The sequence below is a fragment of the Dichomitus squalens genome (genome assembly GCF_000275845.1).
Source record: "Dichomitus squalens LYAD-421 SS1 unplaced genomic scaffold DICSQscaffold_10, whole genome shotgun sequence".
NCBI lineage: Eukaryota > Fungi > Basidiomycota > Agaricomycetes > Polyporales > Polyporaceae > Dichomitus > Dichomitus squalens.
In genome coordinates, this window is record NW_006766892.1 from 313,926 (window position 1) to 339,287 (window position 25,362).

The 25,362-nt window shown below is 56.9% G+C and overlaps 8 protein-coding genes across 8 annotated transcripts; 5 read left to right on the forward strand and 3 right to left on the reverse strand.

The window, feature by feature from the left end:
- Nucleotides 1-48: 48 nt before the first annotated feature.
- DICSQDRAFT_169253 (uncharacterized protein) lies at nt 49-2,428 on the forward strand (the record flags this gene model as incomplete). The annotated part of the gene is made up of 12 exons (XM_007364872.1): nt 49-214; nt 267-345; nt 401-471; nt 527-639; nt 706-818; nt 873-956; nt 1,012-1,077; nt 1,135-1,243; nt 1,298-1,604; nt 1,666-1,967; nt 2,027-2,056; nt 2,402-2,428. 12 exons carry the CDS (start codon nt 49-51, stop codon nt 2,426-2,428), a joined length of 1,467 nt encoding a protein of 488 aa, XP_007364934.1.
- A 34-nt stretch (nt 2,429-2,462) lies between these two features.
- Nucleotides 2,463-3,429, forward strand: DICSQDRAFT_84929 (uncharacterized protein; the record flags this gene model as incomplete). Its single annotated transcript, XM_007364873.1, has 2 exons — nt 2,463-2,957; nt 3,009-3,429. A coding segment is annotated over one exon (426 nt), but the record flags the coding sequence as incomplete, so codon positions are not given.
- Nucleotides 3,430-3,578: 149 nt separating this feature from the next.
- On the forward strand, nt 3,579-8,155 carry DICSQDRAFT_104543 (uncharacterized protein). Its single transcript, XM_007364874.1, has 4 exons — nt 3,579-3,735; nt 3,785-5,408; nt 5,473-7,083; nt 7,137-8,155. The coding sequence occupies exons 2-4, from the start codon at nt 4,296-4,298 to the stop codon at nt 7,710-7,712; spliced, it is 3,300 nt and encodes a 1,099-aa protein (XP_007364936.1). The 5' UTR covers nt 3,579-3,735; nt 3,785-4,295; the 3' UTR covers nt 7,713-8,155.
- Nucleotides 8,156-8,327: 172 nt separating this feature from the next.
- DICSQDRAFT_58208 (uncharacterized protein) lies at nt 8,328-12,323 on the reverse strand (the record flags this gene model as incomplete). Its single annotated transcript, XM_007364875.1, has 11 exons — nt 8,328-9,129; nt 9,196-9,350; nt 9,410-9,579; nt 9,639-9,812; nt 9,867-9,981; nt 10,026-10,975; nt 11,027-11,104; nt 11,159-11,255; nt 11,322-11,518; nt 11,598-11,720; nt 11,798-12,323. 11 exons carry the CDS (start codon nt 12,321-12,323, stop codon nt 8,328-8,330), a joined length of 3,387 nt encoding a protein of 1,128 aa, XP_007364937.1.
- A 268-nt stretch (nt 12,324-12,591) lies between these two features.
- DICSQDRAFT_58814 (uncharacterized protein) lies at nt 12,592-13,855 on the forward strand (the record flags this gene model as incomplete). The annotated part of the gene is made up of 9 exons (XM_007364876.1): nt 12,592-12,660; nt 12,714-12,815; nt 12,890-12,923; nt 13,041-13,085; nt 13,141-13,156; nt 13,208-13,229; nt 13,281-13,437; nt 13,500-13,673; nt 13,719-13,855. The coding sequence occupies 9 exons, from the start codon at nt 12,592-12,594 to the stop codon at nt 13,853-13,855; spliced, it is 756 nt and encodes a 251-aa protein (XP_007364938.1).
- A 125-nt stretch (nt 13,856-13,980) lies between these two features.
- DICSQDRAFT_104550 (Phospholipase/carboxylesterase) lies at nt 13,981-15,128 on the reverse strand. Its single transcript, XM_007364877.1, has 5 exons — nt 14,955-15,128; nt 14,787-14,881; nt 14,675-14,722; nt 14,356-14,605; nt 13,981-14,295 (listed from the first exon to the last, which is right to left on the reverse strand). Exons 1-5 carry the CDS (start codon nt 15,027-15,029, stop codon nt 14,038-14,040), a joined length of 726 nt encoding a protein of 241 aa, XP_007364939.1. The 5' UTR covers nt 15,030-15,128; the 3' UTR covers nt 13,981-14,037.
- Nucleotides 15,129-15,320: 192 nt separating this feature from the next.
- On the reverse strand, nt 15,321-18,250 carry DICSQDRAFT_161107 (S-adenosyl-L-methionine-dependent methyltransferase). Its single transcript, XM_007364878.1, has 11 exons — nt 17,977-18,250; nt 17,809-17,920; nt 17,707-17,745; nt 17,538-17,651; nt 17,334-17,489; nt 17,130-17,277; nt 17,019-17,071; nt 16,910-16,965; nt 16,348-16,856; nt 15,786-16,214; nt 15,321-15,716 (listed from the first exon to the last, which is right to left on the reverse strand). The coding sequence occupies exons 1-9, from the start codon at nt 18,226-18,228 to the stop codon at nt 16,770-16,772; spliced, it is 1,017 nt and encodes a 338-aa protein (XP_007364940.1). The 5' UTR covers nt 18,229-18,250; the 3' UTR covers nt 15,321-15,716; nt 15,786-16,214; nt 16,348-16,769.
- A 1,539-nt stretch (nt 18,251-19,789) lies between these two features.
- On the forward strand, nt 19,790-25,188 carry DICSQDRAFT_180110 (uncharacterized protein). The gene is made up of 12 exons (XM_007364879.1): nt 19,790-20,064; nt 20,128-20,172; nt 20,222-20,366; nt 20,421-20,772; nt 20,833-21,092; nt 21,150-21,311; nt 21,363-21,438; nt 21,492-23,321; nt 23,389-23,537; nt 23,641-23,755; nt 23,840-24,063; nt 24,201-25,188. Exons 1-12 carry the CDS (start codon nt 19,829-19,831, stop codon nt 25,074-25,076), a joined length of 4,470 nt encoding a protein of 1,489 aa, XP_007364941.1. The 5' UTR covers nt 19,790-19,828; the 3' UTR covers nt 25,077-25,188.
- Nucleotides 25,189-25,362: the final 174 nt, after the last annotated feature.

Genomic DNA, 25,362 nt, shown 5'->3' on the forward strand with positions numbered 1-25,362 from the left:
CCCGTCCTCTGCTGTTGCCTGCTTCCTGGTGACTCTACGTGACAGCAAATGTCGCGGCCGCCCTGTAGACCCCTGCGCATTTCGTCACTTGCGAATGCCAGCGTCACACTTGCGCTTCAACTGCGGAAGTTCCTGTTGGAGGGAGACAGTGAAGACGATGTCGGTCCCAAGGACCTACTTGCTTGCCTTCGCCATGCTGCTAGTGGCGGATTGCGTGAGTCTAAACTTGCATTTAGCTGAATTGAATGCCTCTGACCAACGTCCAGGCGCAAGTGTTCTAGGTTTTCTCGGACGGTCTGGAATCAGCTTGGGTTTCATGCTCCTGGGCTTGCGTAAGGTACCAGAGTATGTCTTGAAGTCGAATCTAGGAAATGTGCACATATCGCTCATCGCCCGTTAGAACATATCGACTGGATGCAGTACGGCACGCGCTGTTCGGGGAGTCATCGGTCCGCACTGCGGCGATGCTGGGTGGGATGGCAAGGGTTTGGATCGATCAAGACATACAAGCTCACCTTCGGTACAGGATCCTTCGTGGCCATCTATAGGCTGGTAATGAACCTAGCACAGTCTAGCAGTGTGAAGCCTTCATCTAAAGCCGGGATCAATGAGATAGACGAAGAGCCACCTGACATCAATGTATGCAAGCTATCTATAAGCAGGGCGAAAACAAAGCTCACCGTCAGGTTTTGCTGACACTCACAGGCGTATGAACAATGGATAATCCCCGCTGCAGCGGGAGGTCTTGCCGCAGCTATCGGTATCTCCTTCGAGAAGCGCACGAGTCGCCCCGGGATTGCCCAAGAGGCCCTTGCACGGTAGAGCGAGCTGTCTACAATCAAGTCATATTCCAACGTCTAACGAGAACATAGTGGCTTACAAGGATGGTACAACGTCACCTCGACGAAGTATGGGTTCAACATCCCTTATGGGGACATTCTCGCATACTCCCTCTGGTGCGCCTTCATAGTAGACTGTGGCGAGATCGCGGCCGTAACCCGAACACGTTAGTATGGGCCAGCTCATGTATGTCTTTCTTATGAGGCCCGAAGCGATCCCGAATGGCCTCAGAAAGTGGTGTGTACCTCAATCAGTATTCGAACAAAGATATCGCTCATATAACTATGACTGCAGGTTCTTCGAATCGTGCGGTGTCCCAGCGGAAGGAGTATACATTAACCATGACCTCGTCTGGAATCGGACGTACGACCCAAAGCACATGGAGACTATCATGCGTAGGAAGGTGCGTACCACGACCTACGCTACAATGCTGACGTCGTCGAGCCCCCTGTCGTAGGACATCACTCCAGAAAACTTCACTGAGCTTGCTGAGCATCTCGCTTCGCACGACCTTCCTCAATCCCCCGCTGTGCCCTGCGCGGTAATGCATCCTGCCATGACTTCGTGTCTGGCATATCCTCCGATGTTCTTGTGGGACAGGTTCAAGTGGATGTTGCCCGTCTACGCAGCGGTGCATTCCGCCACTCTCTTGCTCATGCGCCCGACTCTTCTTGTGAAATACCCCGTGAGGACGATGCTTTCTGCGACTTTCGCGATCGGCAGGACCTCGATCATGCAAGCGTTGAATCCGACTGTCTATCAAGGTGCGGATGCCCCGAGCTGCGTTGCCGTATATCGCAGACAGGCCCTCATGCACATCTATAGCACTGTTATGCTCGAAGAGCAACCTCTACAATGCTTTGACCGTGCTGCGTTCTTCGTCGGGGAACTCGTCCCTCGCTGTGCGACTGGCGAAGGCCCTCCCAAGCAGCGTGGTCGACGCCTTGGTGTCGGACAAGTCCTTCTTCGTCATGGGCATGGTCATGGGGACGCCGCTGATCATGGAGGAGAGGAGGAGACGTGCGATGTTCTTATTGTACGTCCTTCCGAGGGCGTTGGAGAGCGTGTGGGTGTTGCTTAGGAGCGCAGGGCGGGTGCCAAATACCGGGAGGTTTGGGCCTACGTTGGTGAGTATCTTGTCGACTGTTCGAGTGGGCGATTGCTGTCGTTCATGCTTCTTCTGTAGGCTGCTTCAGTTGGGATGGCAATGGTCATGGTGAGTAGTACTCGCCCGGCTTCGAAGTCGACTTCCCGTAACATCCATTTCCTTTACAGAGCGTGTATCAGGCAAGCATAGCGTCTTACATGACACCTCGCCTTCCATCAATATTGCTTATGAGTGCATTTGCAGAACCAGCCTCAACACTTGTCTAGCCCTGTGCGGAGGATCCTGCATCAGCTGATTGGGCCAATTCCCGGTAGGAAGCTGTTACTGCCACGCAGTGTTTGAGCTCCTGGCATAGTACTCTCGCGACATCATGTATATTCGTTAGCTCCTGCTAGACCGGTAGCCCTGCTATGTGAACTGATGCCACACTACGGAGCTGCGGATGATGCATAGGCGCTCGATGAGTTCATAGCGCTTTAGAGTCGCTTGTGGTTGCGGGGCAGTAAGCCTGCGGCTACCACATTCTATCGTCTCACCCTCATTGCATGCTCATGGCCGCCGCCCCACAACCGTCCGGAAAGCCGTCGACGCCGCCGCCAGCGTACTCAGACTACTCAGGCTACGAGTACCAGCAGCACCTATCAGCGACTCAGGCTCAGACGTGGAACCCAGCGAGCAGCGCTCAGAGTCCTGTTGGTGTCGCGGTCCCGCTTCCCTTTCCCGCGCACACCGGGTACGGCCCTACACCCATTCCCCAGCAGACGCAGCTGCTACCGTACTACGACCTGCGGTCGCCATATGCAGTCGCGGAGGCGAACCGGAGGGCGAGGTGGCGGTTTATCGAGGCGGCGCTGTGGGCGCTGGTGGTTCTGAGCGCGGTGAGCTTCGTCATGGGCTGGGAGGTGGAGCAAGCGTTGGCTGGGGGAGGGCTTCATCGTAGGAGTGGGGTATGGGCGAGCCAGTAGGAGTTCGTTTGGTGGGCTTCTACGGGATCGACTTTGCCATGGAGGTGAGCTCAGCTGCCTTGCCAGAGACGTGCAATCAATCTCATTGCGGTTAGCGTCCGTGGCGTTACCGAAGGCGCATACATCTCGCATTGTCTTCCATGGCTACTGTAGCTGCCCTGGGAGGCATCGTGCGGAAGCCACTTGTCGTTTTGTGCGCGTTTCGTGCTTTGCTGACACTCCGCTATCGCATGCTATGATAGACACCTCCGTACCGGAATAATGGATCAAATGCTATCTGTACGCTAGATACTTTCCGCTCGAGTTTGCCGACGACGATGCCGTCTGAAATAGGATATGGAGGAGCTCTTATTGGTAGTCGTGGTATATAGTTTGGGAACATATGGACAGATGTGCATGGTTGGCGGTCAGAATACAAGGGTGCTGAGTTTAATGGAACGTGCAAGGTCAAGACGTGGGGGAGAAAGAAAGAAATGTGGGACGTATCGGCGGGTAATAATTAATATCACTGTGAAGGACCCGAAGTCGAGTTCGCGTGGCGAGCTGAGCCAGAGCGTCCCCGGCCGCTGCCTCTCCTTCCTCTTCCTTCCACCACCCTCCCAGCGTCCCCTGCCCGCCATGTCCGCCCTCTTTGTCTGCTTTCTGTGCTCGCCCTCTCGCTCGCTGGGCTGCAATGGCTGACGGATGATGCTTCCCGCTGTTTGGCAAACACCAAGGTCTCTCTATTGTGGTGCGCATAGCACAAAGGCGAAAACTGAGTGCATGTATGCGCCTCTCCCAGCCAACAATGACGAGCCCTGCGCGGGCGGAGAGGAGACGCCAGTGAGTGTTGGCGCTGTCACGTGTGGGCCTATTTGGAAATTAAGGTTAGGTTTGTAGTCGTTTGTGCACGGAATGGCCCGTGCGTGGGAAAGGGGCGCGGGCTGAATGGGGGCGTTGTGCAGTCCGGGGCGTCCGGCCGCCCGCCTTCTGACCCACATCCTCGATCAGAGCCTCTGCTCGTCGCCAGCCACAGCGAGCGCACCCCTTCCCTCGCCATCCCAGCCATCCTCCGACCCTCACCCACTATCTATTGCGTTCTTGCTGCCATCTCGCTCCGACGTCCTGCATTGCTCATCACCCCGCGTCACTCGCTCCTTCAGCTTCACTCGCACGCGTCGCGCATCCAACGTCCCTCGCACCGCCCTCTCGATACTTTACCGCCCCCCACCTGCTATAGTTCTTGCCTGTCTGTATTTATAAAGACGGCCGCACGCGTTCTGCTCGCTCAGCTCTCCTCGTCGCCGCCCTGGCTGTTCATGTTCTGAACTATATCTCGCTTTTCGTCGTCCACTCCTCGCGCCTCTGTTTCCCTTCTCCGCTCGTACACTATTGTTGTCCCTATGACTTCTTCCATCGCAGCCCGTCGTCCCCCTCCCTCGTTCACCCCCACGCAGCCGCCGGATGAAGGCTACCTGAACCGCTCCCTCCTCGACAACATCGACGCTCAGGGGGATGCCGAGCCCGTCTCCTCATCCGATTCCGAGGCAGCGGGTGCGTCTGCGACCACCTTCGGCTCTCTGTCGACCGCATCCTCCTTGGGCTCTCCCTCCATCCCATTCCACCTGAACATGCAATCACAGCTCGTCCCGCCCCGCTCTGACTCGCCCAATCATCATGCTCTCGGTCCACTCAAGTCATCCCAGCACAGCACAGACTTCCTGCAAAACAACAATACCACCCACGCAATGTACAACAACATCACCAGCATCGGTCTCCCCGCTTCCGAATTCCCACTATCTTCGACGGAGCCCGATGCTCTTAATTACACATCTAAGGCAGACGGCAGTTTTGCTGCCGCTCCCTTCAGGACGTCGACTGCGTTCTCCCCCTTCCACCGCCCGCGACACCCCAATCCCTCCTTCCGTGATACCTCGTCCGCCTTCCCTAACTCAACATACCCCTCATCAAACGACCTCTTCGGAGCTTCTCAAAACCCGATTTCACGTTTACCTGCCTCTCAACCGCAGTCTGCCCTGCCACACCCGCTTGACTCACTCCAGCACACCGGGCGCTCGTTCGATTTTGCTCCGGGGCCGCCTCAGTTCAACGGCTCTGTTTCTGCCAACGGCGCTTCGCACAACAAACAGTTGTATGCTTTGGACGCTTTCAGGCAGGGCCTCGACTCGACGCCCACTCTGCTTCCCAAGCAGCCAGGCGCTGCGTCTGGCGGTCAAAGCCTCCTTCAGAACTCTCAGCATCCCCACCAGCAGGCTTTCCAGGCGCCATACATGAACGGCCTAGGAGGACACTCCTTGGTCCCCGGACATCACGCCCAACCTCAGTTTGGGGCTCATCTTTCTGCAAGCGGCGCAGGGCCTGGACAAGGGGGTGCCCCAGGAAATGGAGTAACGGGCGCTCCGAACATGAATCAGACGAACGGTCCCGCACCCAGCTCCCAGGCGCAGGAGGAGATCTCTACCATCTTTGTGGTGGGATTCCCAGATGACATGTCGGTACGTAATGCTTCCCTCCGAGCACCATGTGACAACGTTGACATGCTGCTATTTTTGTTATCAGGAACGAGAGTTCCAAAATATGTTCACTTTCTCAGTTGGTTTCGAGGCGGCGACGCTCAAGATCCCGAACAAGGAGTCGACTTCGTATGGCAATGCCAACGCCCAGGGAGCTCGTCCAGGGGGGTTGCCTATGACTTTCGGTGGCTCGAACGACCCTTACAATATCGTCACCATGAACCAGGGTGGCGTTCTGATTGATGGCGGTCGGGACGGACCCATGACGTCCTGGCCTTCTTCCGCCCCGAACGATGAAGGCCACTTCATGCAGAACAACGTGCCCATGCAACCGCCACGGAAGCAGATCATTGGCTTCGCGAAGTTCCGCACGCGTGCCGAGGCTCTTGAAGCACGCGACGTCCTTCAAGGCCGTCGTGTCGATGTCGAGAAGGGTGCCGTCCTTAAGGCAGAGATGGCGAAGAAGAACTTGCACACAAAGCGCGGTCCCGGAGTGGGACCGCTGGGTCTCCCGCCGTTCCCAGGCAGTGCTACCGGCACGGGTGCCCCAGACAGCATGTCGGGCCATCCGGGGCTTCCCGCTGCGGGCGAGGCGCTTACTCAGCGCGACAAGCAGCTCGGTGCGCTTGGTGCCATGGGGATAGACCTCAGCGGCTTCCCCCAACGGCGTGACAGGCTCTTTGACGGACGTGATGAGGAGGATCGTGACCGCAGGCGGGGCGATTTCGCAACCATAGGTATCGGTGCCTTTGGTACCCGCGGTCCCCGCGAGCGCGCCGAGGAAGATGAGCGGGAGAGAGAGCGGCGGCGCAAGGAGGAGGTCGCCCGCATGCGGCAGAATTCCTTCGCATTCGAGGCCTTCCACTCCGTTCCTCAGCAAATGGTTCGTCAGGGAGCCAATTCCCTTCTCTCTGCTGAGAACGGAATTGTTCCAAACGGCCTCAACTTGCCTTCGTCGCCGCCTGCCCTCCAGAGCATTCCTTCGCAATCTGAGGGAATGTCTGGGCCTTGGGGCAATCTCCGCGATGTCGGCGCATCTGCTGCGCTGAGAAAGATGGGCGTTCCGCAACACCACATGTCCGGTCTTCCTCCGCGCCCACAGTCTCCCTCCGCCACGTCTCCTCCGACCTTCGAAGCAATCACGAATGGCTCGGTCGGATCGCAGAACGGCCACTCTGCGCCCGGTAGTCGCGGCACTCAGTTCTCGCCTGACTCAACCCCGTCTTCCCTTCCTAGCCATCCTTCACTGCCTTCTCGACCTCCACGCGCGCAGTCGCCAAGCAGCGAGCCGCAGTCCTATTCGCAGTCGTCCCAGCCCAACTCGAAGCCTCCGAGTGTCAGTGGCTCGCAAAGTGGGCACGAGGATGAGCTTGTCCGATCGGTTGGCGCCCTCGCAGTGTCGACGGAGTCGGGCTCCACTTCGCCGCAGCTGCCGTCTCCTGCGTCGGGAACGAGCTCTGGTGGTGGACGCAATGGGAGCGACCAGAACCCGCCTATCAACACGCTGTACGTCGGGAACCTCCCCACCTCAACGTCACCGGGCGGCCACACCCTCAGTTTCCTCGAGGACCGCCTGAGGGAGCTGTTCTTGAAGCAAGCGGGATACCGCAAGCTCTGCTTCCGCCAGAAGAGCAACGGCCCTATGTGTTTTGTTGAGGTGCGTCGCTTTGTGATTTCGTGACGAGCGCTTGTACTGAGCCGATGTTGTAGTTCGAGAGTGTCGAGTTTGCGACGAAGGCCCTTAACGATCTCTACGGCGACACTCTGAATGGTTTGGTTCGCAACGGCGGTATCAGGCTGTCGTATAGCAAGAACCCTCTCGGTGTACGTACCCCGAACAGCGGTGGTAATGGGCCATCCCTGCAACAGCAGCAGCAGCAATATCAGAGTCGCGAGATGCAGGATGGCAGCCGTGACGGCTTCTCCGGTGATCCGTACCCTCGCCACTCTGAATCGACGGACACCATTCGAGGCGTGCGCCGTGACACCTCTAGCATGACGTCTCCCGCCTCGTCCTACCGCTATACCACATCTCCTCCGCCACCCAGGTTCTTCTCACCGCCTCTGCCCTCAGGAACCTTCAGCGGCTCTCTTGCCACCTCTACGTCTTTCCCACGCGCTAATCCTCAGGGGTTCGGATTCTCATCGGGCAATACGACTTTCTCTCCTTTCGGCATTCCTCACTCTTCGATACCCGATCAGCCCGTGGCTGACGCTAGCAACGACCATCTCGCACACCCACTTACTCCCGCCGCGGCCAATATAGAGGCTAGCCGCGCCGGCTGATGATTGCCATTCGCACACGCAATACCTCGCATGTACCAATTATGTGAAGTCTCCCTCAGCTCTCCTCTCTCTCTCACTCTCCGCATATTTACCACGTACATTTTCCTGGACGTTCCACCAGCCGCTTCAATTTGCAATATCGTGCACTATCCCATCCTTTCGATCGCTTACATCTCTCAATCTCCATGTGTCTCTCGATCCATTGTCACACTCTCACCTCCTATAAATCAAGTTTACAGATGCTTATAGTTTGGCCATTCGTCCGCGCCCGTAGTATCCCTTAGTTCTCCATCCCCTCTGCCTTGCGTTGTTTGTCTGCACAAAGTACCGATTCCTGCTCCCGTTGTCCTTGCATTTTGCATACATGCTGTTCTGCTAGTCTCACCTGGGGTACATAGCACGCTTAACCTGTTCCTCACGATATATGTATACTACTATTTACGCGCGCAAGCACCACATAGTTGTCTCACGTGCTTTTGCTAGAGCGTTGAACAACATGGATCAGTAAAGCGGATTCTACAACATAAGTGCGTGCGTGCGTATCGACATAGCTGTACGACGACCGAAAGCCCAGCATAAGACATCATAACTACATTATAGACCAAGAAGGCTCTGCTAGCCATTGTCCCCGTCCTTTGTGCTAGTTCTTGAAGGGCTCTCGCTCTTTGCGGGCTGCGACGACGCAACGGCCGCACCGACAGCCCCGAACTTCAGCTTGAACTTCTTCGGGCCCCCCTCATCTCCACTCTTCAATGGTGCTATCGCCTTGGGTCCCGAGGGATCCAAGTCCGGCGGAGGTGAGGAGGGATTTGGTGTCTGCCGCTTCGATTTGGACAGCCGCTCCAGCAACTCGTCGTCGTCATCCTCGCCTCTCCTTCGCTTGGCCCCTGCGCCGATATCGGACATGCCTGATATCCGGGGCAGTAGCGTCGCGGGGCCCTTCGAGAGCTCCTCGAGAATGTCGCTGTCGTCCTCGGGGTTGATCGCGTTCTTGATCGTCACCTGCCGATGTGCGATGCGCGGGCTCGCGGGAGGCTCGGTCCCCGCCCCGGGGGAGGACGGGAAGCCGACGGTGATGAAACCGCTCGGGATGGGCGACGCGCGCCCGAACGTCTGCGCTTGCGAGGGCGCGACGTTCTCGGCACCGACCATGTCGTCGCCGTCGCCCTCACCGTAATCGACGAGAGAGCCGAGCGGGAGCGTGCGCGCGATGCCGTTGAATGGGGGCTTTGGAGGGGCGCGAACGGGAATACCTGTATTGCGTGCGGGACGCTTGCGCTTGCCAGTGAGCATCGGGGGCGGGGTGGAGACAATGGGGACGCGCTCGTCTTCGTCGTCGTCCTGGTTGAAGTAGTCCTCCTCGGCAGTGTCGAGGAGCTTGCCCTGGCCCCATCCTCGTGATGGCGTGCTGGGTAGCCTGGTCCAAGGAGCGGAACATGGCAGGTCAGCGAGAGTAGTGTAGTCCCAGTAGTCGTGCACGTACTTCTCGATTCGTTCGATGGGTGGAGGCTCTATGTTCATCTCCCATCTGCTGATGAAATCCCTGAACCTCGGACCCACCACAGACGACTCCGATAATGCTCGTATCGTGTCTCCATGCTTCGTCATGCAATGATGGATAAGCTCCTTGATGTTTTCCTACATAGACGATCATTTGAGATAGAATATCAACAATATACTGGGACGAAGATACGTACGCGGCGCATGAAGTCGAAAAACTCGAGACATGTCGAGCTGACGAGGTTGTCGCGTTTTGACTCGCGCGTGGTGAGTTCGAGGATAGGCTGGAAGACATCGTGCTTGATGAGATGCTTGAAGATGTTCCCGTTCTTCAGTCGTAGACATGTGCGGAAGAAGCGGAACGAGGCTACGAGCAAACACATCAGGTCCCGCTGTTTGCACGGCCAACATCGCATGACGACCCACCTAGACGAAGGTGCTTGTCCTTGGAGCGAAGAAGAGTTGCGACGCGAGGAGCAATGTTGGATGATAGGACAAAGAAATGGCTGCGGAAAGAGTGTTGTTGCGTGAAGTTCGACAGGAGGTCGCATAGCCACAAGAATAAATTAGTCTTCTCGCGGGATAGGGCGAAGGTAGGGTCTGCGTGTACCGTAAGACAGGACAGTCGTCAGGTCAACGACCGTGGTTACGCACCGGAAACATCCTTGGACTCTGGTATCTCTTGGAAAGGCTTGAAGAGGATGTCTATGCAGAACTTGTAGAAGTAGTCGAGGAACTTCTCTATTCCTGGGTCGTCCTTGGCTCGTTGCTGGAGCATCTTGAGACCGATGTTCTGCCCACACACGTAGGCACATGCATCCCCAACAAGAACGAGGCACTCACCGGACCCTCCATACCATCAGCCCCCACAAGCTCCAACAACAGCCTCAACGCCTCCCCAACCAGACTCTGCACGGCCAGTTCCCGACTCCGCACCAGCACTCTGCACATAAGCATCAGCACCGTCTCCTTGTCCTTCACGTTCTTCCCGCTCTGCTTCTCGCGTTCCATCGTTCCTAGCTGCTTGAGCACGTGCCCGCGCACGCCGTTGAGGTCGTGGTCTAGGAGCGCCATCATGATCTCGCCCGACGTCGCGATCATCTGCCGGCCCTCCTCGTCCGCCTCGGTCTGCGCTAACCCCCACTGTACGGCGAAGACGATCCCACGATCGACCAGCGCGCGGAAGAGCGACATGCGCGCCGGCAGCTGCACGTTCTTGCCCATCTGGCACAGCTGCTGCACAAGGAAGACGACCTCTCGCCGTCGTGTGAGCTCTTCTGTGGAGAGCGCCTGATTGGGTGCTGTTGACGAGCTCGAGCCCTCCGCGTGGCCGTTCGGTTGCGTCGCGCCGTTGGCCGCCTTCCCGTCTGTCGAGTCGACGTCCATCTTGTCTGCGTCTTTCGGCGCGCCCGGTACGGATGCCTTTGCTGCCGCGTCTCCGGCGTTCTTCGTGGGAAGGCCAAGGAGAGCGAGGAGGTCGTCGTCCATGAACATGCCGGCGATCTCGCGGAGGAACGCCTGGTCGTTCTGGACGTGGGTGATGATGTCGATCTGGTTGAATATGATGGATGAATTGAGGACGTTGAATGTCGAGTCGTCGATTGCGCGCGCGAGTACGACATCCTTGAGGAACTGAAGACGGTAGGTATGGTGTATCTTGCGCTGTATCGCATCATCACGGATGGGGATCGGCTGGTGAAAGCGGGAGGTTTCGCGCAGGAAGTCGCGGTAATTGGCCTTGTAGTTTGGGAATTCGGGGTCATCTGTGTAAGAGGATTAGACTCACGTAGGCTATGCGGGCTTGATCCACGGACATTCGAGTATACCAACGACACCGAGGAAGATATCGTCGTCCAGGATATGCTCATATAGGCTGTGTTCATTCAGTAGCACTGCGGCAGCGGGCTCAGCCGGGGGTAGGGTGGCGTAGTGTCAAATGGACGTACGGATGGTCTGCATACAGCCGAACAAAGCATGTAGATCAATGAGGCTTTCGAGGTCTTCTGCCTGGTGGAAGACGTCGATCAAAGCCTTGATATACTCCTGAAGAACGAACAAGATAACCGAGGTCGGCGGATACGTGTGTGGCCAATCACTTCATCCACGCACCTCGTTTTGAATATATTCACACACTCGCTCTTTCACGATAGCTGTCCTTGCGAGATGCTTGATGGCGGTATCAATCTCCCCGATGATGCCCATCTGAGGTTGCGGTAGGCGACCCGAGCGGATGATATTGGCAGTCGTGACGGAGGGTTCGGGACCTTCAGGACCGATTAACGGTGAGGAGGTAAGAACCATGTCTTCTTCGGTGTGGGGATCAGGGGAGGGGAGGCAGGGCTCGGATAAATGAAAGACACGCTGCATTAGAGTGGTAGGGCTCACCACCGGCATTCATATGTCGCTGAACCTCCTCAATGAAATGCCACACCTCTGCGCATCCCTCGGGGTCTTGAAAGCTGAGCGCATAGTCGACGCCATCGGGCTCGGTCCATACAATTAGTGTTTCTATAGCGTGCAACAGTAGGCTGAGCGACTAGGACAGCCGTAGGCACGTCGCACGCGTAGATAGGCTTATCACACACCTTGCTGTCGTTGGTACACGTCCGTGGCTCGTATAGTGGTCGTAAGGATAATGCGGTTGAAGTCCTCCTCAGCGCGCGCGATGAGGAGGGCCTCGTTGTCCTGGAAGTCGCCGAAGCAGAACGCGGTGCCCTGGTCGACCCAGCGGGAGCCGATGAGCTCGTACACCTTGACGCGTTTGAGTTCGTGACTGTCGTCCTCGGCCCATTGTCCGGACTCATCGACCACCCCGCCTATGTGCTCCGCGTCCACGCCTTCCAGCGGCTCGTTCGACGTCGCGGGAAGTTCGGGTTGGGCGGGAGATGGCGCTCCCTCGACGACGGTCGGCGCGGTCGCGTCTACAACCTGCCCAGCCTCGGCAAGCTCCACGCGTTGTTCTACCTCAGACGTGCCAGAAACTGTATCGGCATCGCGAGGTGGTTCTTGGGGCGCAGGTGGGTCTGGTTGGGACGGCGGCTGTTCGGCAGGCGAGGAAGCGAATGGAGTCACGGTCTGAGAAGGGTCGCCGGCAGCATCAACGCTGCTCATTGCCAGAGAGAAAGGACACCCAGAGCTGGTAGAGGCGGCGTTTAGATGAACGGAGCAGGGGAAGGGGAGGGCGCGGGGACGCGGGATGGCGGAGGATGATGAGGCTGAGAGAGGGCGACTCGCGAGCAGCAGCCGCAAAGGCGTGTTGTCCGCTGTTTGCTGCACGCTCCGCCCATTCGTCACTCCCCCGCGTCTACGCATACATCCCCGAGTTCGTCCTCCCTCCCCGCTCCCGCGTTCCTTCTCGCTGGTTCATTGGCTTCCTGCAATGGCTCCCAAGCATTGGCTCATGAAGGCGGAGCCCGACTCGCGCGTCGTCAAGGGCAAAGACGTGAAGGTGCGCTCTCACGCGGTAGCTATATGCGCACGCGTCCGAACGAACCGCGCTAGTTCAGCGTCGATGACTTCGAGGCAGTCAAGACCACACCTTGGGAGGGGGTGCGCAACGCAGAGGCTAGGAACCTGATGAAAGAGATGAAAGTCGGCGACAAAGTACGCTTGCTGCTGCGACGCCCCGTCCCGTGAAGAGCATTCAGCCGAACTGATCTTCTGCGTTCGAATGCAAGGTCCTGTTCTATCACTCGAATTGCAAGAACCCTGGTGAGCATTGGATGACATCACGAGGCAACTCATGGGCCGCGGGCTAAGCTATTGGCAGGCATCGCGGCGTTTGCGGAGGTGCGTCCGAGGACAATTTGCTTCCGAACGTGATTCGAGCCCTTTGTGCGTGTGCCCAGGTTACCAAAGAAGCGCACCCAGATTGTGAGTGGCTCCAAGATACCATCAACCACCATTCTGAGCAGCGAATCACCAAGAGATACGGCTTGGGATCCGTATGTCGTTTCAAACCTTGTTTGCGATCCGTCCCTTACATCCATTCCCAGCTCGCACCCTTACTATGACGCTGTATGACCCTATGTTATCTGTGCTTCGTGGTACTGAGCACCGTGATCCCAGAAAACCGACAAGGAGAACCCAAAGTGGTACATGGTCGAGGTGACTTTCGGGTCCCGTGCCAAGCACTTCGTTCCATTGTCTCTGCTTAGGAACATCGCGTCCGAGCCCCCTGAAGAGGTGGCCTATATAGGTCAAGACGGCGCAAAAGCCATCAAAGGTCCGTGACCAGAGTTCATCCACAGTACCGCCGAGTTGATTGGCATGTGTGCCTGGGAGCAGGCATGGCGCTAGTAACCCGCGGGAGACTCAGCGTGCAGAGGGTCGAGGAAGACACTTGGGAAATCATCGAACAGCTGGCGGAGAGGGGCGGGTGGGAAGAGGCTGGTACTAGTAAACCAAAGACCAAGTCTCAACCGAAGGGCAAGGCGAAGTCCAGTGGATCCAAACAGGCGCGTGGTCGGAAGAAGGCAATAGAGCACGAGAACGAGGAGAATGGAGGTAGCGAGTCGGACACAGAGCAACTAGATGCGGGTGAAGCAGTAGATGAGAAGAAGCTGAGTCGCAGGAAGAGGAAAGCCCCAGAAGATGCAGACGAAGATTTCAAGCCAAGAAGATCTGCCCGTGCTCGGAGGTAGCGTTCTCCCCTATACCCCATGCCTAGTTTCATACCTTATTGTACATATTTTCTTGTCCTCCCCCTGTTCCTGCTCAATATGAACTAACATGCAGACTATGAACTTCATAGACATTTGTGTTGTACCTTACATCCGTCCAACCCTCGCAGATCTCTGCGAGAGACCCCATGCGCACATGCAGCCTATTCGTTGCTTGGAGGAATGACCTTCTGCAGGAACGTCTGCAGCTCCGCTATCTCCTGCGGATCGGCAGAATGTCCGAGGTCGGGGTATGCGTGGAATTCGATACCGCCCTCGAGAACCTTCTCAGGCTCGACCTTGGGGATGCCGATCTGCTGCAGAAACTGGAGCGACATAGTCGCCTTATCAAACCCCACAATTGGGTCGTCCTCACCATGTCCCCAGAACACGGGGAGCTTCTTCGCATGGTCAGACAACATCTTATATGCACGCACATCAGCTTCACCCGTCGACTGCGTCTCCCACATGGCATCACTTACCGCCTTGACCTTGTTACGGAGCGGCAACCACCCACTGAGGACAGCAAGTCCGGCCAACCGCCTCTCATTAGTGAGGCCGGTGAGCAGCGTCATGCCCGCGCCCTGGGAGAAGCCTCCGAGCACGATCCGGTTGGCGGGGACGCCGGCGTCGACCTCGGCGGTGATGAGCTGGTTAAGCGAGTGTACAGTCTGTAGCATGCCCGTCTCGTCCTCGCGGGCGTTGATGCTTCCAAACTCATAGATGTCGAACCTGTGCGCGATCGTGAGGATGCGGATGAAGCTAAAGTAGGTACTTGTTGACTCGACGGAGACCACATACCAGGAGGGCATGCGCATTCCGCCGTTCGCGGTGACGGGTTGTATGGGACTGTTGTGAATGGGCACTCGTAGGTGGCGGCAGCGAATAGGAAATGACGAGCGAGGCGACTCACGCGTGTGGCAAGACCCATTTGACGTGCTGTAGCTGCGGGTCCCGCGCGAGCATCTCTGCGACGGGCTGCCAACCGGCACCTGTGTCGCCTAATCCCTAGAGAGCAGTTCAGCGCATGTGCGAAACAACAGGGTGAGCAGTTGGCGACGGCTCAGGGGAAGCAACATACATGCACGAAGATAACGGTGGCAGAGTGTTTGACGCGCGGGGCGACGGTAAGGAACTTGAGAGCTTGGGAGGCCATGCCCGTCACTGCTGCAGATGGGTTTGAGTATTCTGACAAGCGTAGCTTCTGTCTGATGAAGAAGGGCCCTAGCCAGCCTGCTACGGCGACGACGACGAGGATTGCAAACGAGCGGACAGAGAGCATTAATCGCCGTTCAGAGACGCTCTTGGTTCCCCGCGAGCGATGTCCCGGGCCGCTGCCTTGCCGGGAGACAAGCCGATGTATCTCTGCCAATATCGCGCATAACTCTCCCTCGCCGAGGCATCCTGTTCTACTCATAAGAGTCCATTTCTCACAGCATCCACCATGCTCGGCGACCCTCCTGACAACGGCCCTCCCTCTCCTCTTCCCGACAGAACAGAGACCGCCACCGCACCCGCATACCCTGCACCCGACTCAAAAGCAGAACCTACGTCTACCGCAGCCACAGAGACCGCAGCCCAAGCCAAAGAGCGGCTCTCCAAGAAAGCACAGAAAAAGCTCGCGAAGGCGGAACACATCGCCGAGCGCAAAAAAGAGCGGCGGGCGGCGGAGAAGGAGCGCAAGAAGGAAAAGCGGCGCGAGCACGCGCAGAAGCGCGACGCGGGCGAACTCGAGCCCGAAGAGCGAGAGCGCAAGAAGCAGAAGACGGAGCAGGGGCCGCGGACGCCGTTTGGGGCGCGGGTCGTCGTGGACTTGGGATTCGACGACAGGATGACGGAAAATGTGAGTTCGGCCGGGAGTGATTCTGGACGAGATGAGGGTACGCGTACTGAAGGGAGCGCGGGGCTGCAGGAGATCAAGTCGCTCACTGGGCAGCTTGCGTACACGTACAGCGTGAACAAGAAGGCGGTCCATCCGTTCTCTTCCCTGCTTTTCACGGGAATAGACGGGAGGACGAAGGCACGCATGGACGGGATGAGCGACGCTGCATATAAACGGTGGGTTGGGGCTGAATGGTGGGAGGAAAGCTACGAGCGGTTGTGGGAGGGGAAGTCGAACTCAGGGGAAGGCACGCAGGAGGACAAGGAAGATGAGGCGACAGAGGCGGGAGGTACGGAAGGGAAGAAGGGGCAGAAGAAACGGCCAAGGAAACAGGAACCAAGCAGAGCGGAGAAGGCCACCGTGGTCTATCTTACCGCCGACTCAGAGGAAGAATTGACGGAATTGAAGGAGGGCGAGACATACATAATTGGCGGCATCGTGGATCATAACCGGTATAAGGTGAGTGTGTCTCCTGCATGGGGGCAGATTGGCATATACACCATACACAACGTATCTGGTCTCCAGGAATATATTTCATATCACATGTATCGTCCACAGCTTCATCTACTGACTGCAACCCCTTGGCTACCAGAACCTATGCCTCGAAAAATCACAAACACAAGGCATCCGTTCTGCGCGACTACCTATTGGTACATACCTCGCGGAGTTGCGGACGCGCAAGGTCCTGACTGTGAATCAGACGTTCGAGATCCTCGTCAAATGGGTGGAGACGCGCAACTGGGAGCAAGCCCTATATTCCGTAATACCAAAACGCAAGTTCAAGACGGAGGGTCGTAAGAGAGGCGGTGGCGGGGCGAGTTCGAAGGACGGCGACAGTGTAGCTGAAGAGGAGGCCAAGGAGGGTGGCGGGCTCCGTGGTGGAGACGGGGATCTTCAGGTGGTCGATGTCGCAGACTTGGAGGATGAGGCAGAGCACGAACCAGGGGAGCCCCTGGGCGGAACTGTCCTGATGGAATCATAGTGGTTTGGGGGCTATCGGACGAGAGAAGGCTATTAATGTTCCAGTGCTTCCTTCAAACTGGTCTCTGCAGAGCCTCGCTCCAGAGGTTGTGGCTGGTTGGGAGCCGGCTTCCATCCGATCTAGCGGGCGGAGGTGAATGAGTTACACTGAGTATTGAATTCATGTAACATACCACATAGATAACCTGGAACGTTGCAGGAACAGTCCCATCTTCATGACCATGAAGTTCTGCCGGCTCGCGTCAGCTACTGGTACCAACTCGAATCATGAGCAGTTCATGCCTTTGTATATCGCTGAGGCGGCTGTCAGAGTATCGCGGTGAATGTAATGCCGGCTGGGCAAGGCTGCGTTAGACTGTTCCCTCTCCGAGTTTGTATATGAACAAGACCCACCGTCCGACAACGGCATTGCTTTCTCCCATGTCCTGGAGATCTTCTAGAAGCTCCCACATAGAGGGGTATGCCACCTTCACCTCGTCGACGTCAACCGTCAGGAGAGTGAATCCTGCACGTCCGAGGAGGTTGGACATGTCTCGTGAGTCTAAAAAGGGGATTACTTCATGTCAGGCTATCGCACCAAAGCCAGAAAGCCCTCACCTGTCATCGGAGAAACATGCGGAGAGATACCTCCCTCGCGCTCGACTTCTGCAAGCTGTAATGATGTCCTGAGCTCGAAGAGGGTATCCCCTCCAAACAATGCTCCGAGAAAGACACCGTCGGGTTTTAGTGCCTCCTTGATTTGGACGAGAACACCTGCAAACGGCGTCAGTGAAGGTAAAACGCGTATGTCGATGTACAGACCCGGTAAGTCATTGACCCAGTGCAAACTGAGGCACGAAACAATAGCTTCTTGCGAGTCCCGTGGGACCACCTGAAGTAAGTTCTCTTCGTCGGCATGTATCCTCTCCACCTGAACTATCGGAGATATTATGTCATGACTGAACCCAAATACCCAAGAATACGAGCCTACCATCGAATTCTTCATCAGAGTCTCTATGAAGCAGCTTCTCTGGATGTACAGCCTAGGTAATCCAACGTGCATTCGATTCCAACGCGCTGGCGCATGACTTACCACTCGAGTCGAGCATCAACACTTTCTGGGTGATTTCGGAGTCTAGCAGCTTGGAGAAATGGCCTGGACCGGACCCTAAGTCCAGAATTCTATTGAATTTGCGTTTGATATCCTGTGGCATGCCTTCAAACCGCTGTTCTGTTCCGGATGGCATTGAACGTGTCGCACCTGCATGCGCTCAACGAGTCTATCCGCGACCTCGTCACGGACATAGTCTACAGTCCTGCTGCGCTCGCCCCCGTCGCGCACAGCGGACCTGTCCTTCTGCATCCGCTTAGCATTTCGATCGAATACTTGGAAAGGGCCGACGGAGTTAGGATTTATGGCAGACGAAGGAGATACGGAGGCGAGGGTACGTGTCCGCACGAGCTTCGACGCGAGAGGTAAATATGCAAGCTGGCAGCGTGCGATACGGAACATTGTGTATGGTCCTGAAATCGCGGCAACGCCTGTATATATGGTTGAGCGCAGGGTTTTACTTGTAGAGCAGAGCTGCGAAGTCCTGATCCGAGAGACTGACACTATGGAGGCACGGACTCGGAGGCGGCGAATGACGTCGAGATCATACAGCGGTTTTCAATTGACTTGTCGTTTGAGCGCCGACGCGAGCGCGCCGCCACACCTGCGTCCGACCCCCACTGATGCCTCCCTTGGAAACCTTCGACCGACAATATCTCCTCTTCCCCTCCACAAAACCACTCACTTCTTTCATTTTATCACGCCTGGAGCATATCCGCACACGTTGATGTCAGTTGTGTTGCTGGATGTGTCACCCATATCGCGCCAACCCCGTATTACATCCCGTGCACTCGCCTCTCGATTCAGACTCCGTTACACATTAAACAGCGCGGTGTACTCCTCCGGAAACCATTAGAAAGGGTCAATTCGAGTGCTATTGAGGGAATTATGCAAGAGGTTTGTGAGTCTTGTAGTGATAACGTTGTGCATGGGGGCGGCTGGGAGGTAGCGTCTAGTGCGACATCGGGGTTTCTCTTTGGGCGATAGCACACAGTGTTGCTTGTGAGTAATATATACTATATGGAAGTTCTGGTGATCTTGCGGGGTATCTGGGAACATGTGTCATCACTGCAGGACTGCTGGAGGGGACAGGAAGGGTCGCCGGGCGAATCATATGGTACTAAACTACACACGACTGCCATTGATGACATATGTGATTGAAAACGTACATAGGCATATAAAACAGATATACAACATGTTTGAAAGCCTAAGGATGGTGGTTTGACGGCATTCGGGGGGATAGCATGCCTGACACGTGCATGTACTCTGCATGGAAGACAGGAAATGTACGGCTCAAACACTTACTGCACTCTGCATACTCTGTAAAATCCACCAATGACTCCCTTTGCATCTCCTAAGCTTCGCCGTGTAGTACGAGGAACAATGTGCATGGCGGACAGGAGAGATTGTTGCAGGAGTTATCGTGAAATGGAGGCTGGATGTTCTACGCGCCATATCCCATCATAAGAGCAGTACCATGCCCTGCAGAACACGTTTCCAAACTAGACATTGAAGAATTGACGTCGATATGTTGCACTGTTGAGGAGGTTTCGCCGTCCAACGTTCCAAAGGGGGCGCGTAGAGGAGGTCCCAGTGAGCGAGACACGAGTCGGGACTGGCGCGATATGGGAGGCACATCCAGCAACACAACTGACATCAACGTGTGCGGATATGCTCCAGGCGTGATAAAATGAAAGAAGCGAGTGGTTTTGTGGAGGGGAAGAGGAGATATTGTCGGTCGAAGAAGGTTTCCAAGGGAGGCATCAGTGGGGGTCGGACGCAGGTGTGGCGGCGCGCTCGCGTCGGCGCTCAAACGACAAGTCAATTGAAAACCGCTGTAGTCCTCAGACGCCCATCGTCCTGGACGCGACGCGTCGCGATCGCTTAGTCAGCGAGTCCTTCTTCGGGTCGAGTTCCTTTCCTCACCACCACCACCGTCGTTCCCGACGACGAGGCCCTTACTCTGCTTCACCTTTTCACTTGTCATCCCACGGTCTAGATCATGAACAATGGCGGAGACGGTCAGATCCCCCGGCAATATTCTCTCAATGAACTTGTTCTCTCCGCGGCCAACGGCGCCATGAGCCCCGAAGACGAGTTCGCCAAACGAAGGCAGCGCATCGAGGCGATTAAGGAAAGGCTGCGGAGCGCCGAAGAGCAAGTGGAAATTGAATATATGCAGTATCTTGAGAAGAAGGAGAAGCTGCAAGCGGAGGTACTGCGAGGGCAACTAGCAGCGTAAGTTATCCAATATTCCTCCGTCGAAATCGAAGTGTGCGCTGGACGTACGTGCCCTTCTAGTCAGAGGTTGCAGGAATTGGAAGGGACTGTGCCAGTCCAAACAAAGTGAGCGTTGCGCGTCCGAACGTGTTTCATCGTAGTGACCTTGGCCTAGTACGATTCTCCCCGTGGCGGGCCCGTCTACCGCTTGGCAGTCTCTCCCCACATATCAAGTTGCCCCTCAATCTGTACAACAATACACCGAGCTACCTTCTACCGCAAGGATAGTCGAGGTGCCCTCCCCCCAGATTTCGCCACAGGTGCGTACTCGTCCTTTCCCTGCGGTAGAGAATCTCAAGAACGTCTTCTTACAGGTCCATCCACACGCGCCCGTCGCGTCATCGTCACGTAGCGATACCATTCCTGCTCCAACATATTCCCAAACGCACAAGCCTTCCCTTCATCTTCCTCCGCCGAGTTTTGCTGCATCGTCTCAGCCCGCCCCCGTCTCCCAGCCTGTTACGGATTGGACAGCGTATGGTGCCGACCCTAAGGTCATGAACCAGCAACCACTTGGTCCGCATCTTCAAAGGTCTTCATACCGGCCTGTTCAATGGCCAGCATCCAACGCTTCATATTACCAATCGCAGACCTACAACTATGCGAGCCAGCGACCATCTTCCGCTCCGCTTGTACCTCCCGTGCCCCACTCCTCACAATACAAAGGTACTTGCGATTACTGTCACTAGGGCAATAAGTGTATACTGATATGCCTGCTGCTACTAGTCACGCAGAGCTCGAGTAGTGTGCCGCAGGCCGGGCATGTTGCTCCTAGTGGAATGCATTCTGTCGGAAGTTCGGCCACCCCGGCGGCTCGCACATCGACACAGGCGATAGTAGACGGTGCCAGTCACGCGAGGCAAGCGCACAACTCTGATGTCAGCCACACAGACCAAACTTCTCCATCGGAATCCGCGCAGCATTATCCTACCCTGCCCTCAAGTATCCCCCCGCACCATCAACGGATGTTGTTCGAGTATCTCGAGGTACGTTCTTCCCATGCCCGTAATATACGACGGTGTTGAGCTGACGCTCGCATGAAGCGACTCGATGATCCCATTAAGCGAGCGATCATGGTGCTAGTGTTGATGATGGCGGAACGAAGAGAGAAAGGGAGGCAGAAAACGGCAGAGGAGAGAGTATTGGAGGCGAGGGTCGGCCCAGCGATCATCCGAAGCGCTCAAACAATCGCAGACGCGTGGAAAGTGAGTAGGATTGATGCTACCCGCTGCAACATCAGCTAACAGCCCAAGCAGATGCATGACGCCTCCCAAATCCAGCGTCTGTTTAGTGATTACATCCAATGGCTGAACAGTCGTAGGCAGGCTCGTAGTGAGTGCAATTCATGGTCTGTCACTTCTCACTCTCATCATCATCGTTTCAAGAAGCAGCTGCAGGCGAAGCCGCAAACGTCGAGCAATCTCAGCCCAGTCAATTTGTACAGCTGGATCCTGCAATGTCGGCTAGTTCTAGGGCTGGGGTTCCACCAGCTCCATCAACTGGTGCCCGTGCTCAGCAAGCATCTGTGCCCCTTCCCGCGGTGGCTGAGCCATCTCCATTTACATCCTCGTCTACGCACACGAATGCTACTCCTGCTTCTACCAGCACCCTTCGCCCGACCTCCGAGCCGTCTATGGCAACAACATCACGTATTGTACCAGCTGATCGGCTCAGACCCTTCCCATGGTACAGATCTCGCGATCCTAACGCCCCCGTCCCGTTCTCGGACGACAATGGCCAGGTCTACTGGCTGCCCCCCCATGCTGTGCCACAATCCAAGCCCCCAGTCCCAGGCCCCTCCACACTGCCCATTCCAAAAATTCTTCCTCGAACAACAGCATTCCCACAGCGAAGACCCGCCTCCGAGGCGAGGCAGTCGGCGCTTTGGACGCCGGAGAAGGCGGACAAGAGCAGGCTCGCGCAGGACATCATGCGCTCGCTCGGGCGTCCAAAGGGTGCGTTCGGCGCGCCTCTCGTTGATTCGCATTCTTCTTTTATTCCTTGGTTTGAGGTAGTTGACTCTTCCTCAGAGACCCCGAGCACTACCTCGACGGGCAAACGGAGAGCGTCCCTCACGCCGTCTGCGTCGCCAACGACGATCGCAAAACGGCCACGACTTGAGTCGGAGGTGGAGACGAGGCTACCGATCGTGCCCGCTTCTGACGTCCAGCCCGACGCTACCATCGAGGTCGTTGCGCCAGCTTCCGAGCAGGGTGCCGAGTCGCCAGTCGCTGTTGCTGTCGTCGAGCCAATACCTCCCGATCCTGCGCCGCCACAAGCCGATGAACCTATGGAACGCGATGTGGAGGCTGCTGAAAAAGCAGTCTCCGATATTCCTGAGGCAGGGCGCGCCCAGAGTATCCCATCATCCGATGGTGCCCTCGATCTCGTTCAAGATATGTTGGTGGCGCCGCCGGACACCGACCCTGCAGCTCCTCCTTCCTCGGACCCCTATCGGGGCTTGCCCTACTCTCCAGATGAAGTTGTGGGTCCCGTCGAACCCCTGGGTGGGCTCGGAGCCCAAGAGCTCCATAACCTCCCAAGCACTGCTGCCCCGTCCGCGGCCCCTTCGTCCTCGCATCCTTCGTCCGTAGACGGATCAAGAGCAACCCCGCCGCCACGGTCCTCATCACCGTCTCAGCGTGAGAAGACCAAGGAGAAAATCCCACTGTTCCTACCTTCGCCCTCGCCCACGAGCACCGTGGACGAACACAACCGCCCAGACGGGTCTCCCACGGTGGACGACGTTGACATGTGGTCAGATGCTTCTGAGCCCCCTCGTTTACCCAGGCACTTGAAGGGAAAGGGGAGAGCGGTCGAGGACGACGATGTGACTTCCGAGACATCGTCGGTTATGCCCGGTGCCACTTCGCGAGTACGTCGACGTGTGAACCGGGCGTACGTTCTCGTGCCTCCTTTACCGCAATATGCAAGACGGAAGACTGCGCTGGTGTCTCGGTCCGGAAGTGTGGCGAGCGGCAGTCAGAATGCCAGTGCGAGTGCGCGGAGTGCTCGAAGCACCCAGAGTGCGAGCAGGAGTAGAGGTGCTACGGCCAGCGTTCACGAAGGCGAGGGGTCCATTGACGAGCTTGCGGCATGGCATGGTGGGTCGTTGTGCATGGACGAGAGCGACTGTGGCAAGAGCGTTGACCAGATATATGACATGTTAGTTGACGAGGGCATGGTAGCAGCTGAGCCTCAACGGGATAAAGAGGGTGAGTTGGTGGCATCGGTCGGCGTGCTCCGATACTGATCGCTGATATTGTTTTCCGCTCTTGGCAGAGGTCGAGGCGGAGGCGGAAGCTGAACAACTCTCTTTCACTCGGCTGCGGCAAACGCCCTGTTCTTGGTCCGAATGCGGGGTGATCTTGAACTCGGCGACCACACTGCAGAAGCACGTGGCGCTGCATGCGGATGAGAATGAGGAGTGGGTGAGTTGCTGTCATCTCTGCGGTTTCTCGTGCTGCATTTGCATATGTTGCGAATGCAGTCGACTGATGCGGGTGAACTGACATATATTGTTGCTATCACTAGGGGACGTTCACGTGTCGCTGGAACAATTGCTTCTCAACACATTTCGTTGATAAGCAGAGTCTAGTCAAGCATGTCCAGAAGCACACCAAGTCACCACTTTGGTGTGCGTACGAAGGTGGGCGATCGACGCTATCAACGCCTGTCGTGATAGATCTGACATCTCCGCTACACCACGACGTGGACGCTATTCACTATGCAGGATGCGATACGTCCTACGCGTCGCCTTCCGAACTTTGTCGCCATCAGCAGTCAAGCAAGCATCAAGACGGACAGCTTCGCAGATCATGTCTGCCTGCACCTCCCCCTGAGAGAATGGACCCGCTGCCACCTCTGCCTGATCATGTCCCGGCGTACATGTCCGTTGAGCGTCGGGTTGGTAGGCATCCCACTTCGCGAGAACGGCATCAATGGCTCGGCCCGAAGGTAAGTTGACATTCCGCGTGCTAGAACTTGATTATTCGCAACATTGCGACACCGCAGCATGTCCTCTTCGACGTCACGCGACATTCGTGCATCTGTCTTTGATGCCTGACTGCACACTCACGCATGTACGTTACTAGGTTCTCGAGAATATAACCTCCTTCAAGTACACCGGCCGGCGTTCGAACGCAGCCTTACCCCTGCGCGGGTCCCGGCGGCTAGCCGAAAAGGTCGCTGCAGCAGAATTGGCCGCAGTGCCCCCGGAGAGCGCGATTGACCAGATTAAGCGGTGGATTGACGACGAATACCTCGACTTTGCGGACGGGTACGACGCGTCGAGACGCTACCGCGTTTGGTGCGCGGACATCCCTTCGGGGGAGATCACTAGGATGGTGGACGATGGTCTCGTGCTCTGGGCCGACGGACGAGAGGACTCGGACCAGCGCGATCAGCACGCGGAAGCAGATGGTCCTGGAGTGGATGGCGGCGGCCAGGAACCTGCAGGAGAAGGAGATGAGGACGCGGAAGGCGAGGAGGACGCAGAAGGCGAGGATGACGCAGAATTCGAGCAAGAACACGAACACGAACGCGAACCCGAGGAGCCGCCACCACCACGCGTCGCGGGGTCGAGCGACGAAGGCGCAGGCTTGGAAGGTTCCCCTGTCCGCACCGAGGTCAGCGGTGGCGCTGATGGTGGCGGTCGACCAACCCCGAAGCCCAAGCTGCCGTTACCCAGAAGATCGCAAGTCCGACTGTTTAGTGCTCGACCAAATCGGACAGATGATAGTCATGACGTCGAAGGCGTGGCAGGCAACACCGAGACAGATGCAGAGGGCCGTGGTGAACGACCGTCAACGCCGGCTCCAGTGCCAAACTCTGTGCCTGCAGCACCGAGCCCAAACGCCCCTTCGTCGCCGCCACCCATCTCGATGCCGGAGCCGAAGCCGGAGGAGCCTGTGGGATCGGTTTGGACGGCGTGGCCGCCGGCAAAGGAAGGGAGCGTTGGGCTGCGGTGAGGGCCCCCTTCGGGGGATAGCGTGGGCAGTTAGCTTAGCTACCGAAGGACATGTGGGAATGTTGGCGAGGCTAGAATCTGTTGGATATGAGAGCGATCAGACGTGGTGTGTGTGATATTGATACGATCTCTCGCGTATGATGATAGCCTTTGGCTGCTGTCTGCCACCTGCTCGGCGGCGGAGGACAAGGCTCCATCGGCTGGCTGGAATCGCGCTGAATCTGCCCGAAAGATGGCTCAGAATCCGGGGCGTGGACCAGCTGTGCGGACGGCAAGGCGTGATGTTG